This window comes from Geotrypetes seraphini, chromosome 10, assembly GCF_902459505.1.
Source record: "Geotrypetes seraphini chromosome 10, aGeoSer1.1, whole genome shotgun sequence".
Classification (NCBI taxonomy): Eukaryota; Metazoa; Chordata; class Amphibia; order Gymnophiona; family Dermophiidae; genus Geotrypetes; species Geotrypetes seraphini.
In genome coordinates, this window is record NC_047093.1 from 126,834,599 (window position 1) to 126,849,476 (window position 14,878).

General features: G+C 39.9%; 1 protein-coding gene across 3 annotated transcripts in view; it reads right to left on the reverse strand.

Moving 5' to 3' along the window:
* Positions 1–2,081: 2,081 nt before the first annotated feature.
* The window catches only part of SWT1 (SWT1 RNA endoribonuclease homolog), a 73,175-nt gene continuing 60,378 nt past the window's right edge, over positions 2,082–14,878 (reverse strand). For 2 of the 3 annotated variants that reach the window (XM_033959806.1, XM_033959807.1), the window contains exons 16-18: positions 11,913–11,979; positions 5,934–6,001; positions 2,082–3,950 (exon numbers count right to left, since the gene is read on the reverse strand). In XM_033959806.1, the coding sequence (XP_033815697.1) occupies positions 3,851–3,950; positions 5,934–6,001; positions 11,913–11,979 (235 nt within the window). In that variant the 3' untranslated portion in view covers positions 2,082–3,850. Of the gene's footprint in view, positions 3,951–5,805; positions 6,002–11,912; positions 11,980–14,878 lie in introns of all 3 variants that reach the window. The other variant, XR_004540754.1, reaches the window with a different exon arrangement.

A 14,878-nucleotide genomic window follows, 5' to 3' on the forward strand; every position in this document is an offset into this window, starting at 1 on the left:
TAAATCTTTCCTTTTGGCTAAGTCTTAATAATATAATTTATAGCTAAAGAGACATATGATCAAGACACTGTTTTATTTTTGTGATTATGATAAACCTACCGAGGGCCTCAAAATAGTACCTGGCAGGCCGCATGTGGACCCCCGGCCCACGAGTTTGAGACCACTGATATAATCTTATTAACACATAATGGTAATGTTAACCACATAATTAAACTACACAAAACACACTGTATGCTTCTCAACATTCATTCCTGCCAGAACACAGATAACTCTATGCAACTACGGGACCAATTACAGGACCAAAACCTAAAAGTACTAATATTTTTTTAAACACCCTAAGATTCAAGATTCTGAATGCAGTACAACCCCCAGAGAAAAAGAAACAAATGTATTTCTTCCTGAGCAGGGCAAGATAGACAGCAGATTAAAATGCTCAAAACTCAATTCAAAACACTAACTTGAAAATAAAACCATTTCCCCTACCTTTGTTGTCTCCCTCCCTGCTATGCCTCCCTCCGGTGGGTGTCTAACCTTCTGGCCGGTTCCAACCTGGCTGTTTTATGCAGCCCACGGTCTGATGCCCCCGTGTCATCTTGTGGCCGGCTCCCTCCTCACAGCCGTAGTGTACACGGAGTTGTGTGCAGTGGCTCCTCATGCGTCCTGCAACTGAACTGGAAGCCTTCTCTCTGACGTTGCGACGTTAGAGGAAATGCTTCTGGATGAGGTGTGGGACACGTGAGGAGCTGCTGCATATTACGGCTGTGAGAGGGAGCCAGCCACAAGGTAAAACTGGGGGCATCAGACCACGGGCCGCATAAAACGACCAGGCGGGCCGGATTTGGCTCGCAGGCCTTGAGTTTGACACCTGTGATCTAAGGAGTCCCCCATAGTGAGAAGATGTGGCATGATATCTGGAGTTGAGAGTCCACTCATGAGCCAAAGCAATCTGCTGAGTTTGTCAGCTAGAGTATTCTGTTTCCCTTGTACATATATGGCTTTGAGGAATATGTTCCAAGCAATTGCCCAGTTCCAAATGTGCTCAGCTTCTTGACACATATGAAGAAAGCCTGTTTGTTGTTCCTGTAAGATCCTTGTTTGTTGATGTAGTACATAGCTACTTTATTGTCTGTTGAACAAGGAGGATTTTGTTGGAAAGACAGTCTTGAAAGGTTTTGAGAGCATTCCGAATCACCTGCAGCTCTAACAGGATGATGTGCAATGTCTTTTCTTGAGCAGATCTTTTGTCCTGAGACCGTCCAGATGAGCCCCACAGGCATACATGGATGCATCCGGCCCAGCCTAAGCATAATACTCCAAGGTTACATGGTACTGATTTCAGGTCTACATCAAGACAATGTTCTACTTCCTATCGGTGCTCTTCATCTAGATGACCCTCTCCAAGACATCGACGCTCTATCACGGCATAGTTTCTCTTCATCGAAGCATTGACGTACATCATATGCTTCCAGATCCAAAAGAGCCTTGCATCATTCGTCCTCATCTTCATCGGATCGGTACCAATGTCATCGAGGAAGCTCTTCTTGACACTCTCACCAGTTTCCTCCAAAATCTTCATCCTACAGAGCATCACCTGGGGTTCACTAAGTTGACTCTGACCTCTCCTGTCACCATACCAATACAAAGTATGAGCCTACGTTATCTGCTTCTGAATCATATGGTATTTCTTCAGATCCGTCTCCTCCTCCTCCTAGAAGAAAGTCTCCTCCTGAAGGACTTTAATTTACTAAGTATATTAGAGTTAGGGAAAGCTCTACCTGCCAAATTGGAGGCTAACACTGAGCCCAAAGTAGAACTCCTGGACGCATTAGATTTTTATGAACCCTCTAAAGAGCTTCTTAAGTTACCTTTACACAATCTCCTAAAAGAAGCGCTCTTTAAAAAAAAGATTGACTTCCTCTACAGAATAATATCTTAACCTGGCTTTGACAAACCGCAACTACCACATCAATCGTTGCTTGTGGAATTGACCCTTAAAAAGTTTTACAGCTTCAGGGTTTATGCCACTGTGCCTCCAGGGTATGAGAGGCATATTATGGATAAGTTTGGCCGTCATCTTTACCAGAACTCTATGTTGGCCAACCAAGTTCTTATTTATAACTTCTACATGTCTTTTTGCCTTAAACATCTCAAGAAGTTGGTAGCATATTCCATCTGACCGCCTAACTGATTTTCAACAGACTACTCCCCTGAGGGAGTTGATGTAAGCACCGGTGTCAACTACAACTTGGACATGTCACCAAGCTCCCTTTGTAAAAACTCATTAAGTTGTTCCCTGAAGATTTGCACTAATACTCTTGGCTCAACATCAGGTTTCATTGGTGAGGCAGGGTGTCAAGAGGTGGGAGACCTTGAAGAGGATGCACACCCTGAAGGAGACACAGCCTGTACTGAAGGAGAGTGATGGCTTTTGTTTGGCCTTGATCTAAGGACTCGATCCATAGAGGCCTGTGACACTTGCTGGAAAGAGGAAGGCTTGTCTGATGCCAATATCAATGCTGGTACCAAGGGCTTGGATTTATCATGAGTCCATGGTCGAGCCAAACAGCTTCTCCTGCTGGATGTGACAAGCCTTCAACGAATGTTTCTGCAAGGTAGAATAATGAGTATAGCTGTCCACTCAATGCTCAGGGCCCAAACACTGCCAACACAAACTGTATTGTGATTGAGATAGGGCACTGGTATCGACAGCATTTTTTAAAAACCACATATAGGTTTTGATATGGATGGAAAATCTTGGCGGCGAGGTCATACTCAATGATGACAAATGAGGAGAAAAAAATGCTGAGATCAGAAAAAAGAGGCCCGACTGAGGTATGAAGAAAAAAAGGGAAAAATGTATTATTTTTTTTAGTTTTATATACAGACTGAAGGATATAAAAAAAAAAACCCAAGAAAAATAGTTAAAGGGCCAAAGATAGAAGAACATTGACGGGAAGGCAATGTGTGTTGGACAGAATCCAGAAAAATGGCACTTCTCCACTCCACAGAAAACAAAGAATTGAGGTACCTCGAGCCAGCATTGGGCAGGAAGGCACTTTCACATGCGCAGTGTGGGCAGTCACGAAGATTCTGAAAACTTAAAGTGCAAGTACATTTTTACCACTGTCTGTACTGGGCTCCGTGGATGACGACACCCACATGTGAGAATATCTACCTGCTTGTCCAAGGATACAGCAATGTTCAGAACTCCTAGGGAGATGGAATCAACACCTGCTAGCTAGATTTAGAGACCTTGATAGCAGGTTTCCAGGAAGAGTCCTGCTGCAAATTTCCCTGGGCAAGGACTGAATTAGGTGAGTGGAAAAAATTTCTGATAGCTGCAAATAAACACTCTTGCACTGGATACCAACTCCAGTATCAATAGAACCGGGAAGTCCAAAAAAGGAAGAAATTGATACCCCCCCCCCCCCCAAAAGAAAAAAAAGGCATCTCAAACTGCCTTAAATTACCTTTATGTTACACTAGTGGTCACAAAAACCCAAGAGCCACATTCACATATAGTCTTGGAATTCCCAAACTAACCGCTTATATCAGTCTTTGAGATTAAATATCTATACACAAATCAACAGTCAATGTTCCAGTAAAAAAAGGATGGGGGGAAGCATTAATGTAATTATCTTGAGACTTGTTTTGATTCTAAAGTGACTCAGTGCCGTAGATTAATATGAAAATCAGTCAATTCATGTGTATAATCAACTCAAACAGCATCCTGAGTAAAGGCAGACTATTTAGTTTCTTGCAATGAGAGAAAACAGCCCGATTTCCTGCAACAAAGAATGTGGGTGATGAGATTCTTTCATAAACTAGGAAGAATACAGAAGTCTTGCAGTCACATCCAGCCTTTCGTTTTGACTTCCACAGATGCATGGCAGTGCTTCATAGCATGTTCCAACTGAGCCAGCTGGCAACATCCAACTGTTAACTTTTCTCTTAATGGGAAAGAAAAATAAATATATTATCAGAATTTAAAGTCCTCATATCAGTCTAGAAATCTTATGGGATAAAACTTCAAAGATTCACCTTTATACTTAGCTAAACTCTTGAAGTCAATCATATATACGTAAATGAATTTTCAGCTGTTTGGAAGTACCCTTGTACTTTTATAATGTACACATGTCTGCATAAAAGGTATACATTAGATGTTCATGCATACCTTATATTGTCAAAAGGTATACATTATACCAGGGGGAGGCAATTCCGGTCCTCGAGAGCCAAAGCCAGGTCAGGTTTTCAGGATATCCACAATGAATATGTATGAGATAGATTTGCATCTCAAGGAGGCAGTGCATGTAAATCCATCTCATACATATTCATTGTGGATATCCTGAAAGCCTGACCTGGCTCTGGCTCTCGAGGACCGGAATTGCCTACCCCTGGTGCCCCAGGGTGATAGCAACTGAATCAGACCAAAACCTATGCTCCCCCAATATTTAAACTTTAAAATACAATCTGTAGTGTTTAAACTTATACCTGGATATTCAGCACCAGACAGGTATAAAACAGTCCAATATTCAGTACTGATACCCAGATAAATATCTGCACCAGTTGGGTTCCTCTGGGGTGTCAGTAAAGATTTTCAGTGACATTATCATGATAATGCTGCTGAAAATCAGTGGCTGCCCTTGGTGAGTGGCACTTATCCAGGTAGGAACCACTCCAACCCTAATAAGTCCAAGCAGAATATTGGGCACATTTTTTTTTCAATCCCAACTCAATTACAGGAAATTTTTAAGTACGATTGTGTGGTCTCCCTGTGGGGTATTTGGAATGTGGGGTTTCCTTCCATAATTGATGTGGTGGCTTTTTCCACTCTTTTTTTTTTTTTGGGGGGGGGGATGTCCAAGACTGTCCATCCAGCGTGTCTACTCTCATGTATATTTTGGTATCTGCAAAGAAGCAAATCTTACCCAACAACCCTTCAGCAATATCGTTTATAAAAATGTTAAAAAGAACAGGCCGAAGAACAGAACCTTGAGGCACACCACTGGTAGCATCCCTTTCCTCAAAGCGATCTCCATTGATCACTACCCTCTTGTCGCCTTCCACTCAACAGTTCTTGACCCAGCCTGTCACTTTGGGACCCATCCAGAGGACACTCAGTTTATTTATTAGATGTCTGTGTGGAACACTGTCAAAGGCTTTGCTAAAATCTAAATACACCACATCTAGCACACATCATCTATCCAATTCTCTGGTCACCCAATCAAAGAAATTGATCAGATTTGTCTGACAAGACCTACCTCTAGTGAATCCATGTTGCCTCCGGTTCTGTAATCCACAGGATTCCAGAAACTTGACCATTCTATGTTTTAAAAGTGTTTCCATTCATAGAAGTCAGACTTACTAGTCTGTAATTCCCTACTTCTTCCTTACTTCCACTTTTGTGCAGAGGGACCATGTCCTCCGGTATCACTCCCGACTCTAGACTTGTTGAAAATATTGTTTATGTTGCAATCTTTACTACCATCACATCTTGTCTTTTGCTGGGGTGGCCTGTATAATTGTTCTTCATACATATGCCACCCCCACCTTCTAGTTTAAATGCCTAGAAACATATTGTCAGAATTGTTCTCACAGTGATATCTGAGGAAATGAGTCAATGTTGCTATTAGAATCAATGCAAAATAGCTGCTTTTGCTGGTTTATTGGCAAACCTTTTTAAATAAGTAAGCAAAATAGACATGCAACCCAACAGATTCAGTACAGCCACATTAACCAAATACTGTCTAATTCATAATTAACTTAAATTGCCATTTAAAACACAGGATAGAAAAGGGTTTTCACCTGTTGAAACTGAGGGATGGAGGTATTTTTATGAAGGTAAGAGGTGGGTTCAAAAGTTAGGCAATTCTTTGCTTTTAGGTATGTAAAACCATTTTAAAAGAATGGGATCTAAGAGACTGAAGACTCACTTATACTCCCTCTGAGACAAGCACTCATATAGCTCCTGAGTTGTAAATCTGATGTTTGCAGCATTTATCTGGAACACAAAAAAATATCCAAAAAGCTCAATTTTATGTTATATACAATTAAAGCCTACAGTAGAGGGTGTGTGTTATCGTAGCTTAAAGGGTAAAGAAGTCAAATTAATACTGTATAACTGGATAAGACTTCTCAGTATACAAATAAGCAACATATATGTCTGGCTTATAAAGTAAGTAAAGTGTTCACATACACTCAGAATTGTGAAATTTGACCAAGAGCGTTAGCTCCTATAGCCAAACCCACCACCCCATCACTGTGTATGACTTATTTTGAAAAAGAGCTTGAAAAAGAACATACTGTTCAAATGCTCAACTAATTTTCAATGGCAAAAGAGAGAAAGAAGTTTCCACTTAGCTTTCAACTGTGTCAGCAGGTCCCGACATGGACCATGTTTTGAAATTCTTTCTCAAGGGACCCTCTCTTACAAAATTTATTTGGCTGGGTAAAATTGCTAGAATTGCCTTAGTGACTTTACAAAAACCAATTGTGGAGGGTGGGGTAAATTTTCCCAATTTCTATAGGTATCATCAAGTCTATATTATGTGCCAGGGTATGTATTGGGTCCTCCCAGAGCTCATGGAAAAGCTTCCAGACTGGTTGTGGTTGGAATGGCAGGTCATGTTTCCCATTAGGCTTGGTCATGTTCTTAGTATCAAAATGCCTAGATTACATAAAGAAAATAGAATATTAATAGATACATGGAAAACTGTACGATATGTCAATAATGTAACACCTATTCCAATTCAAAAATCTACAGTTTTGTAAGAGAGGGAGGCTACTAATCAACATGACACAGAATACCAAAGAGAAGAAGAGGGATAGATCATCGAGACGATCTGATCCCAATCCTCAGAGAAGAAAGATTGAGTGAAGCTGCTGTCAAAATGCAGTCTCTACAGGGAAAGGATCTGAAATCTTGAAGTAGTAGAACTGGCAAGTGCTGACAACTTCAAAGAGACAGTTGGTAGAGCCCAATTCTTTGGTGTTGATCAATGGCTTGTTCTAAGAGACAAGGAACACAGGGGAACACAGAGGCACAATAGAGTGGATAGATGTGAGATTTTCTTGCTTACAAAAAAAAAAGAGTGAAAATGATAAAAACAACATAGCTGCATAATTTATAAAGAACTTATAAAGAAGAGAGGGAAGCTACTAATCAACTTAAAGAAAAATAAAGGTACCATACAAATAGGGTTGCCAGACATCCAGGAAAACCTGTACATGGCCTCTTTTTAGAGGACTGTCTAAGTGCCCAGAGGGATTTCCAACACCCGGCAGTTTGTCCGGGGTTTGGAAGTCCCTGAGCTCGGGGCTTTATCTGGAGGCCTTCTGTATATGCGCAGATGTCGATGCAATCATATCAGACATACATGCGTGTGACATCTGCGTGGCAACGTTCACACATGTGCAGAGGTCCTCCAGACCTCGGGGCAGAATGGGACAAAGTCAGGTGTCCTCTTTTTGTAAAGAGGAAGTCTGGCAACCCTAAATACAAAGGAGTAAGGATTTTTTTCAAGTGTTCATTCTATATGTTAGCTTTGAAGGATGTATGAGCTGAAAGAAGAGAGCAATGCTGAGAAGAGACCAAGAGTGCAACTATTTTTAATATGGACTAATTGTCTCATTGATTTTCTATATACTTCTATATATTTCTATATTTTGTATATACTTGTACATTACTGAAAAGCCCAATAAATGAAAAAGAATTATGTACTTACTCTGGTGATAGGTAAGACATTCTAGATAGGTGAGACATTCTAGACCAGGGGTACCCAAAAGGTTGATCGTGATTGACCAGTAGATAGCAAGAGTTGATCGTAAATAGGGAGAATGCAAAGGCAATGCGAGTCTGCTTCTCTGACGCCGCAAAACCAGGCGCGTGCAGCCATTGCACAAGTGCCGGGCCCACAAGCCTTCCCCCACCACCGATATCAATTCTGACATCAGAGAGGAAGTTCCGGGCCTAGAACTTCCTCTCTGACGTCAGAATTGACATCGTTGGGGGGGCGGGAGGGAGGCTTGTGGGCCCGGCGCTTGTGCAGTGGCTGCAAGGACCTGGCTTTTGTGGCGACGGGGAAGCAGGGAGAAATTGGCAGCGGTGGATTGGGGGGGAAGACAGAGAGAGAGAGAAAGAAAGACAGCCAAAAAGAAAGAAGGAAGGGGCAGGGAGAGAGAGAGAAAAAGTTGGGGGAAGGGAATGGAATGTGTCGGGGGCAGGCAGAGAGAGGAAGAAAAAGTTGGACTCATGGGTGGCAGAGAGAGATGTTGGTTGGGGAATGGAATGAGATCTGGAGGAGAGGAAGCATGCAGAAGGCAGAAAGAAGGGAATAAATATTGGATGCACAGTCAGAAGGAAGTGCAACCAGAAGACAACAAAGGTAGGAAAAATGATTTTATTTTCAATTTAATGATCAAAATGTGTCTGTTTTGAGAATTTATAACTGCTGTCTATATTTTGCACTATGGCCCCCTTTTACTAAACCGCAATTACAGTTTTTAGCACAGGGAGCCTATGAGCGTCGGGAGCAGCGTGGGGCATTCAGTGCAGCTCTCTGCGCTAAAAACCACTATCGCAGTTTAGTAAAAGGGGAGGGGGTATATTTGTCTATTTCTGTATAGTTGTTACTGAGGTAACAGTGCATATTTTTAAGTCATCTGCCTTGACCTCTGGAAAAAAAACCCTGAATATAAATTATAATTAACATTTTCTCTGTGTAGTGTGCTTTGTGTTTTTTAAAAATTTAATTGTTGGTAGATCATTTTGTCTTGGTCATTTAAAAGTAGCTCGCAAGCCAAAAAAGTGTGGGCACCCCTGTTCGAGACAGTAGGGTTATTTCCCTTTAGCTGCATGCTGCAGAAGGAATCTACTCTGGATTTTTCACTCTGTCTCTAATACTTCACTGGGCTCTGTAGCTCTACCTTCAGTCAGTACCCAAGTACATAGAGCCACCCAATACACGTGAAGTAGAGGCCCCTGAAGCAACAGGCTCAAACAAGTTGTTCTATTCAAATAGTAACTAAACAGTACCATTAACTGCCAACATAAGCTTCAAAAGAGCTCAAACTGTTTCCTAATAAATGGAAACATATATACAAATTCTTCCCAGCCCCCAAGAGCTCTTAGTTGATCCAAGGATCAGCTTGGAGAAGCATAAACAGACTGAAAACTGTAAGCAGGAACAGTAAAGACAGGGTGGGGGTCTAGAATGTCTCACCTATCTACTGGAAAAGAGCTTACCAGGGTTAGTACATAATCTCCTTTTCCATTGCAATAGGTGAGACATTCTAGACCAGGGATCTCAAAGTCCCTCCTTGAGGGCCGCAATCCAGTCAGGTTTTCAGGATTTCCCCAATGAATATGAATTGAAAGCAGTGCATGCACATAGATCTCTTGCATATTCATTGGGGAAATCCTGAAAACCCGACTGGATTGCGGCCCTCAAGGAGGGACTTTGAGATCCTTGCTCTAGACGGTAGGGACGTACAAAAGCAGTCTCCCAAAAAGCTAAGGTGGGCTTGTTGCGCCGACCCTTAAGACTGAGGATCCAAAGGTACCTCTTGTCCTGTCTTACCACCATGTCCACTCGGTAGAACCTGGCAAATGTGTGAAGAGAAGCCCACATTGACACTCTGCAAATCTCCTCAGGGGAGACAGCTCTAGCTTCAACCCACGTAGAAGCCACGCTTCTGGTAGAATGTGCAAGAATATAAGCTGACAAAATAGCCCTACGGATCCATCTGGAAATCATGGCCTTGGAAGCAGGTGTCCCTCGCTTGTTGTCTGGAAATGTCTGGAAGGAGTAGAAATGCAATGGGCAAAAGTGAAAGGAGTTATTGTAAGGATGACAAATCTTTTTGTGAGGCAAGTAAGTAAAAGTAAGAGGAAAAGAAAGCCACTTTTGTTCTCAAAAGTAGTAGATAAGAAGGTAAAGAATAAGAAGTTAGTTTTCATAAAACTATAAAAGATTGTAGGAAGAAGACAGGCAAAAATATCTAGAAAAGTTAAGAGAGGCTGGTTGAGAAGTCAGGAAAGCAAAGATACAAATGGAAGAAAAAATAGCTGAAACGGGGAGACAAAACATTTTTTAGATATCAGTGATAGGAAGAAGTACAAAAGTGGCATTGTGATATTCAAAAGTGAAGGGGAGGAATATGTAGAAGCTGATAAAGAAAAGGCTGATTTGCTTAACAAATATTTTTGTTCTGTGTTCACGACTGAAGATCCAAGAGTGGGACCGCAGAAGACAAATGCAAATAGGGATGGTGGAGTGGTAGACAAAGCAATGGGACCTGATGGTGTACATCTGAGAATGCTGAAGGAACTTAGGGAAGTTCTGGTGGTTCCAGAAGAGTATCAACAACCAAGGCAGAATATCCCTTATGTTCTCAGGCTGCACACTCAAGAGCCATGCCATAAGAGTGTTATATTTAAATTTGTTTCAATTATGCAAAAAATAATTAAATACATAATCACAAACATATATATAAAAAGATGAAGAACAATTAAATTAAATCACCAAAACAGCCATCTCTTAGGGCCTCATCTATCAAACTGCGCTAGCAGTTTATAGCCCGGTGAGACGCGCTAAATGACCCGCGCTGCTCTTGACGCTCAAGAGCATAATTGAAATGAATTTAAATATTATGCTCTCAAAGTTATCAACTGTTTTTAAATATTTTAGTACAATTTGTTATTTTGAGTTCCTCCTTTTGGATTGGTATGGTAATCTGCTTGGCACGTTTAATTTGTTATGATACAATTAGTATGTATAAATGGATGTTTCATCACACATACTATAGATTGATAAAAAATGTTTTTAAAGATAGCTGGTTTGGTAGTTTAAACAAATTGTGGATTATGATCTTTTTCATATATATGTTTGTGATTATTCTAGACATAATTACACATAATTGGAATGAATTTACATTTGTCATTTTGGTTGCATTGTTTATTAACCTTTGTCTCATAATTGTTGGTGATTAATGCAGCAAGTTTAATCATCTATTTATTTAACTTAAAAATTAATTTAAATACAATAATAAATATTTTGTTGGACATAAATAGAATGTATTTACATTTATTTATATGACATTTCTTGATTTGATTGCACTGTAAACACAAATTTTTCTTCTTTTTTCTTATGGTTCTTAAGTGTTCTCCCTCCTTCTTGCTTTCTTTCCTTTCTTTGGTTTATTCCTCACTGTTTAGCGTTTTAAAAGAGATTTTATTGCAATACTTGAACATATAGATTTACACATCCATGGTTTTATCATTTAATATCAAGGTATGTTCTTTAAAAAAAAATAAAATAAAAAATTGTATGTTTTTGAATAATAGTATAATTTAGGCGTATATCACAATTATCATTTATTATTTTTTATTTCAATGTGTTATTTTTAATAAAGTTTGCCCGTAATGTGTTTACTGATTCATAAAGTTATTTATATTTGTAACATTAAAATATATATGGATGTCTTTACGATATTTATGAATGTATTCATGCCTATCTGTATGTTATGGATTCATTTAAGTGTGTGATTTGTTTTAACTGGAGGTTTTCTGATATAACTGTATAATTTCAATACAAGTCTCATTTTTAGACTCCTGAGGCAGGCCTTCTTGGGACAAAACATGATCATGTCGAGTCTGTTTTATAATACAAGGATTGAGCACCATCTGGTCTCCTTCGTTGTTGTTTTTGTGCACCTCACTATTGTGAGGGCAGTTTCTCCTGTTTATCTTGTGTTCTATCTACAAATGGTTCCCCGCAGCTTTGTCTTCTTTGGATCACAATGACATCTCAAAATGTAAATCAAGCCAATTAATAGACTCCAATATTATTATTGCGTTGCAGTTGGTAAACTGCATTATTTTGTCTGGTCTGAATTGAAACCACACTTCCTACCTCGGTAGTTGTTAAAAAGTTACAAAGAGTCCAGGCATCCTCATAACTGCTGTTAGGAGCTAATATCCTGAAAGAAAAAATATACATGATGAGGAAACATGAATGTATATCATAACAAGGAATCATTAAAATGTACAAATAATGAACGGGGTTAAGTATTCAAAAGATATTACAGTCATGTGAAAAAATTAGGACACCCCATGAAATATTCAGTTCTTTCTTAAGAAATGTTCACATATCGATGTCAAATCTTTTTTTTTTTTTTTTTTAATTTATCTCCAGAAAGGAAAGTGACGTAATTGCAGGTAAATAAAAAGATGTCCTTGATTTACTCATGAAACAAAATATATCCATAAAAATATATATTCTAACTGAGGAATAAATTAGGGCACCCTAATAGCTAGTGTTGCCCCCCTTTGGCTGAAATAACTGCAGTGAGACGCTTCTTGTAGCCATCTACCAGTCTCCGACATTGGTCTGAGGAACATTTGGCCCACTCAATGCAGAATTCTTTCAGTTGTGAGATATTTAAGGGGGTTTCTTACATGTACAGCCCGTTTCAAATCACCCCACAGCATCTCAATGGGATTAAGATAAGGGCTTTGACTCGGCCGCTCCAGGACTCTCCATTTCTTAGTTTTCAGTCAGTCCTTGGTGGATTTACTGGTATGTTTTGGGTCATTACATAGAAACATAGAAATAGACGGCAGATAAGGGCCCACGGCCCATCTAGTCTGCCCACCTTAATGTCCCTCCCCTACCTTTGCCCTGTGAATAGATCCCATGTGCCGATCCCATTGGGCCTTAAAATCAGGCACGCTGCTGGCCTCAATCACCTGTAGTGGAAGACTATTCCAGCGATCAACCACTCTTTCAGTGAAAAAGAATTTCCTGGTGTCACCTCGTAGTTTCCCGCCCCTGATTTTCAACGGATGCCCTCTTGTTGTCGTGGGACCCTTGAAAAAGAAGATATCTTTCTCCGCCTCGATGCGGCCCGTAAGATACTTGAACGTCTCGATCATGTCTCCCCTCTCTCTGCGCTCCTCGAGCGAGTATAGCTGTAATTTGACAAGCCGTTTTTCGTATGGTAGATCCTTGAGTCCCGAGACCATCCGGGTGGCCATTCTTTGCACCGACTCCATTGTCGTGTTGCAGTGTCCAGTTCCGTTTCCGCTTTAATTTTCTTACAGATGGTCTCATGGTGGATTCTATGATGGTAAGCTGAACAAGTCCTGCTGCAGCAAAGCATCCCCAAATCATGACACTTCCACCTCCATGCTTCACAATTGATATGAGGTACTTTTCCTGGAATGCTGTATTTGGTGTACACCAAACATGTCAAAATAATTCAATTTTAGACTCATCTGTCCATAGAATACTATTTCAGAAGTTCTGGTATTTGTCTATGTTCTCTCTGGTGAACTTAATTCTGCCCCCCCCCATGTCTGCAAAACATAAAAACAATACAAACAGTATACCCAATGTTCTAACTAATTTATCTCTACTACTCTTATACAAAATTCTAGCACATGCTGACACATAATACCTGCTTTTACTTCAACCGCTCTTGCTAAGACGCTGACCCTACAAATTCCACTCCTTTTATACAACATCCACCCAACCAGGATGCGACCCATATAAACTCTACCTCCTGCCCTCCTGATAGGTCAATGCTCCTCACAGAATGTCAATCACAAACATTGAAAGTAATTTTAAAGAAAAAAACCACCAACCTGGACCACCCTGGTTAAAACATGATCCCAAGAAAGCTCGCCATTCTACTTCTCTATTTAACCCCGTGGGTTCGACTGTCTGCCATCTAAAAATCCATTCCTGCTCCCTCCTCCACAATCTGACTGCTAAATTACCTCCCCGGGGCAGGCACATCTCCAAAACTACAAACTTCAAATCCTGTAAGGAATGACTTTGCCTCACCCAATGTGTGGCAGCGTGTGCTAGAATTTTGTATAAGAGTAGTAGAGATAAATCAGTTAAAACACTGAGTATACTGTTTGTGTTGTTTTTACGTTTTGCAGACATGGTGGGGGCAGAATTAAATTCGTGTTGACGAGGCAGCATGGCGAAATGCGTCGGAACCCGTTGAACCTCTGCATTAAAAGCTAAGTCTGTTTTGAAGTTGAGCATTTAAAAAGACAAAAAGTAATTTAAAGAGATCAAAAAAGTGAGAGAGTATTATACTTATAGATACTACAGGGACCAGTGCAATGATTGAGAATTGAGCCGTATCAGTAGTGGGCTAAAAAATTTTGCTTACCCAGCAGTCTCATAAGCTAAAAATGGTTCTCTGAGCACTGAGAAGTGTTAGAAAGTGTGTGTTATAATCACCTGTGTGCACATTAGTTCATATCTGTTTTGCAGTATTTTGAATAGCCAAGTAATGGTATTTTGAAGTACAGAAAGAGCTGTGAACTACACGGGGAAGGGCATTACAGCTGAATGGAAAAACTGTGCAATTAGGCAACTAAAGCAGCTCTGAAACATCACTGTCTACCATACGAGAGTATAAAAACAAAACAAGAGAGCCAAAAAGATTAAGAACTGAAAGGTATTGGCGGGATAGAAGACATCAATGTAATGTAATGTAATTCTTTTTTTTTTTTTTAATTCTTTATTCATTTTTGCATGTTACAACAAGTGTAGCAACTTAAAGATACACACTTGATTAACTCTCATATATGCATTAAGTATAACATTTCATTACAAATTAATATTCTGTAATATTTTAAATATTATATAAATTATTCTTATTGAATAGAATAATCTCTCCTCCCCTCCCTCCCTCCTCAATGAAACTATTCAAATAATCATGTAATGTAATTCTAATCTTATTGGCAAGGATATTTCTAACTGATTGATTTATTTTTAAAATTTCTATTCTGCCTATCAACTAGGCGGATTACAAATCAACGCACACAAAATAAGACCTACAGAGAATACAAATTCAA